Source organism: Silene latifolia, chromosome 6 (genome assembly GCF_048544455.1).
Source record: "Silene latifolia isolate original U9 population chromosome 6, ASM4854445v1, whole genome shotgun sequence".
NCBI lineage: Eukaryota > Viridiplantae > Streptophyta > Magnoliopsida > Caryophyllales > Caryophyllaceae > Silene > Silene latifolia.
The window spans coordinates 25,267,103-25,270,804 of NC_133531.1; the positions used below are offsets into that span (position 1 = coordinate 25,267,103).

The 3,702-nt window shown below is 35.3% G+C and overlaps 1 protein-coding gene across 1 annotated transcript; it reads left to right on the forward strand.

Annotated features, from left to right (window-relative positions):
• Positions 1–2,037: 2,037 nt before the first annotated feature.
• LOC141587872 (F-box/kelch-repeat protein At3g06240-like) lies at positions 2,038–3,243 on the forward strand. The gene has a single exon (XM_074409339.1). It carries the CDS (start codon positions 2,038–2,040, stop codon positions 3,241–3,243), a length of 1,206 nt encoding a protein of 401 aa, XP_074265440.1.
• The last annotated feature ends 459 nt before the right edge of the window (positions 3,244–3,702 follow it).

The following is a 3,702-nucleotide window of genomic DNA, read 5'->3' on the forward strand; positions in this document are numbered from 1 at the left end:
AACATAATCACGTCCATATCTTGTAAAACTTTCTAAACTGAAAATTGATCATAAAAATTTTATACTGTTACTTGGGTAAAAAAAACCCTAAAATTTTCTAAACTGACAATTTATCACAAAAAGTCTAATTCTTAAAAGTAAATTTTTTTACCTACAAAAGGTAGTTTATGAATTAGGCACAACGATATTATTAACGTCCATGACTCGATTTGATTTTGTTACATACGAACCAATAACATTGAAATATTAATAACGTCAATTATTCGGTTTGCTTTGCTTTAATAGCGTCATTGATCGATTCAATTGCTCGATTAGGTTGTTGGAGGGATAACGGTTTGGGTAGTGGTTGGCACGGCCAGGGCGGCGCACAAGGAGGATGAAGAGGTAGTTGACGGCGTGAAGTGATGGTGTATAAGTGTTACATGGTGGTCGCAACAACTTGGTGGTGGTGTACGTTAAATCGATCTCAAATATATATCTGAAGTATGAGTTCACGATGGTGTCAGACTCGTTCGCCACCGTGAGAGGTTTGCCTGCGCCGGCAACTGAGTTAATTGGCCGGGAAAGAAACCGTAGTTGTGGTGTGGTGGTACGTAGGGATTGGCAGTAAAGGAAAACACGTAAAAGATGGAAAATTAAATTACAATATCTTAGCAAATATAAAAAATTTAAAGAAATAATTAATATTTTAGGAAAACTTTTAAAATTTAATTTGTTTATATTTTAGGTTCTAAAATATTACAAAATTACTTAAAAAAAGATTCTATCTTATACCCCACCATTGCCACATGTCAATATGGTACTCGCAGTGTATAGAAGATTCTATACACCGAGTGTAACCGTAGCTTTTTCGCTCCTGCTCCTCCATGGTCATAGACAATATATCTCCTACTACCACCCACGTGTCGGCACCGGCGACGACTCATGCCGGCGGCCGCCATCCCCTGCCGCCACACCTCCCACGTGCAACCACAACCACCAGAAGCCACAACCGGAGGTTAATCTGAAAACCTTAGTACGTTGGGCGCACATCATACAAAAGTTTTCAGCGATAAATTCGTGATGAACGTTGTCCGTACAAGAATATCACATCTTCAGAATTTGATCATTGTGTTAGCAAATCAATTTTACAAAAACCAATACCCTAATTGAAGACTATAAGTATCGATTAAGTTAAATGAAATAAATTTTTGTAGTTTATTAATGAAAGAGATTAAATTCTTATTTGATACTCCCTCCGTCTCAGTCAATTGTAATCTATTCCTTTTTACACAAAGACCAATGCATGTGACACAAACTAATAAAATAAAGGAACAATTGCCACTTGCATACACTAGCCACTTGTTCAATATTTACCCAAAATAGAAATAGATAACAAATGACTGATACACCTCAAAATGGAAATAAATAACAATTCACCGGGACGGAGGGAGTATAAAAATGTGATTCATAATTGAAAAGTTTGTGAGAAATTTGATTGTGTTTTGATGAAGGAGGGCCGATAATTGTTTTTTCCTTGATACTAAAGTTCGATTTCTCATGGAATTATTAACCATAATTTTTTTTTATGAAAAGCAACTTAGATTTTGATTTTCTGTTTTTTTTTCAACGGGTAACCTATAATTTTTTGAATAGGTCTCCTGAGTGACGATCTTTTAATAAGCTTTATTGAGATATTATTGTATAATTTTAAGAAAAAGTGGTACTAAAGGTAATAAAATAGGTATAATAAAATAGGTAATGATAAAATGAGTACATTTATTATGTATATAGGTGCGAAATTACTATATCACGATCAACAATAAAAACGGTACGAAATACAAATAAAAAGGTACGAAAGATTGGTCTCTCAATAACTTAGTAAGAGACCGTATCTCATAAGTTTTAGTGTAATTTTTTTTATATGGACGTAAAGATTAATTTACCCTAAAATCAATTGAAAGGTAATAACATTTCCGTCCCCTTAAATCCCTAATCTCCCATTCTCAACTAGTCAACTTCTCGCCGTTTACTGCGCAACTAAGTAATGTAAAAACAATGAAGAGAATTAAGAATTCCACTACGTCATCTAAATTACCCTATATTTCACCATGCAACTACTTACCACCTGAAGTTTGGGCTCACATTTTGTCAAACTTACCGGCGAAAACCCTATTAAGAATCAGGTGCGTATGTAAATCTTGGTGCTTTATTATCGATGATCCTGATTTCGCTCACATGCATTTTCAACATTCCCAAATCAATTATGGGCATAATAATAAATTATTGGTAGACCTGGAAAGTATGGGAAAGTTTGGAGATCAAGGTTGTTTGTTGACAGTTCGTGATGCTCAAACTCTTGCTAAAATCGATCAAATTTGTGAAATACATTCGGACAAGTACCGTATTTTAGGTAGTTGTAATGGGTTGCTTTTAGTGAAAAGATCTGGTTTTACTTATAACAGGGAACCGTTAAGATTGTGGAACCCTAGTATTCGCAAATCGTTGATACTTCCCACTTGCCCATTACGTCCCTATTTGTTCGATGGCCTTAGTTGCTATTTGTTTGGGTTTGCGCCTCGTAGTAAGAATTATAATGTGGTTGCGTTTGAATTGGACGATAGTCTAGGTAAAGGGAATGAAAAAATGTATTTTTCAGTTTATATTCTCAGTAATCAACAATGGACTGTCAAAAATGCTCTCAATACCAGTAATCTGAACACTAATAATACGTATGGGCTGTTTTATTATCTATCAACTGCTGTTTTCTTTCGAGGAGCAGCATACTGGCTTGGAAATAATGATAAACGAACACAGGCATTAACTCATCTTGCTTCCTTTGACTTTGATCAGGAAAATATCACCATTTTGGAACTGCCTTTTAGTTGGGACGAAAACACATATAGGTTTCTGTTTCTTCTCGGAGAATCATTAGCTATTTTCAGTATTTCTAAGGCAAGTTCCAGCATCTGGGTGCTACAACAGGACAACGAAAAAGAGCCATGGACTTTATGGTTTTCGGGAAAATCAAGTTGGGCTGGGTATGAAGTATTCAATTTGTGCTATATAGCTAGTCAAAAGGTGTTTTATTGCGAGGGTGATGGTGGCTATTTTGTTTGCGGGAACAAGGCTTATAATATAGCTAGTTGCCAAGTGAAGCCGTTTGAAAGATCTATGAGCTCTGATTTAAACTTGGAAACATATTGGGAGAGCTTGGTGTTGTCCAAAGCATACGGAGCCCGTGATTTGAGGTCCTTCCCATGAATAAGAGATTTCTGGCTGTTAGTCAACCAACCTTGAACGTATCAATTGTGATGATGCCTCTTGCTCTTTGAGAAGCTAGATTTCGTGTTATTCTCGCATATTGCCTTAGCTTCTTTCTCCTTGGCATCCTTGGCTGTGTATGTCTTGAATAGTATTGCAGATACATGTTTATATTATGTTATGCATATTTTTATCTTTCTTTCTCCCATTTATTTAGATATTCTTCGTGATTGTTGATTTCTAATAGAATTCTTCACCCATCTTCACAATTAAACAGCTGCCTATGTTAAAACCATTACTGAATATTAGCTGCAGCTTTCCAATATATATGAAACTCGCTGTGGATAAAGTACGTAAAATTGTTATAAAAACATGTCCCATATAAAAGAGACATTTTATAATAAAAGGGGTTTGGAAAATATATAAAGAGGTACGACAAAATGGTCTCTCAATAATTTA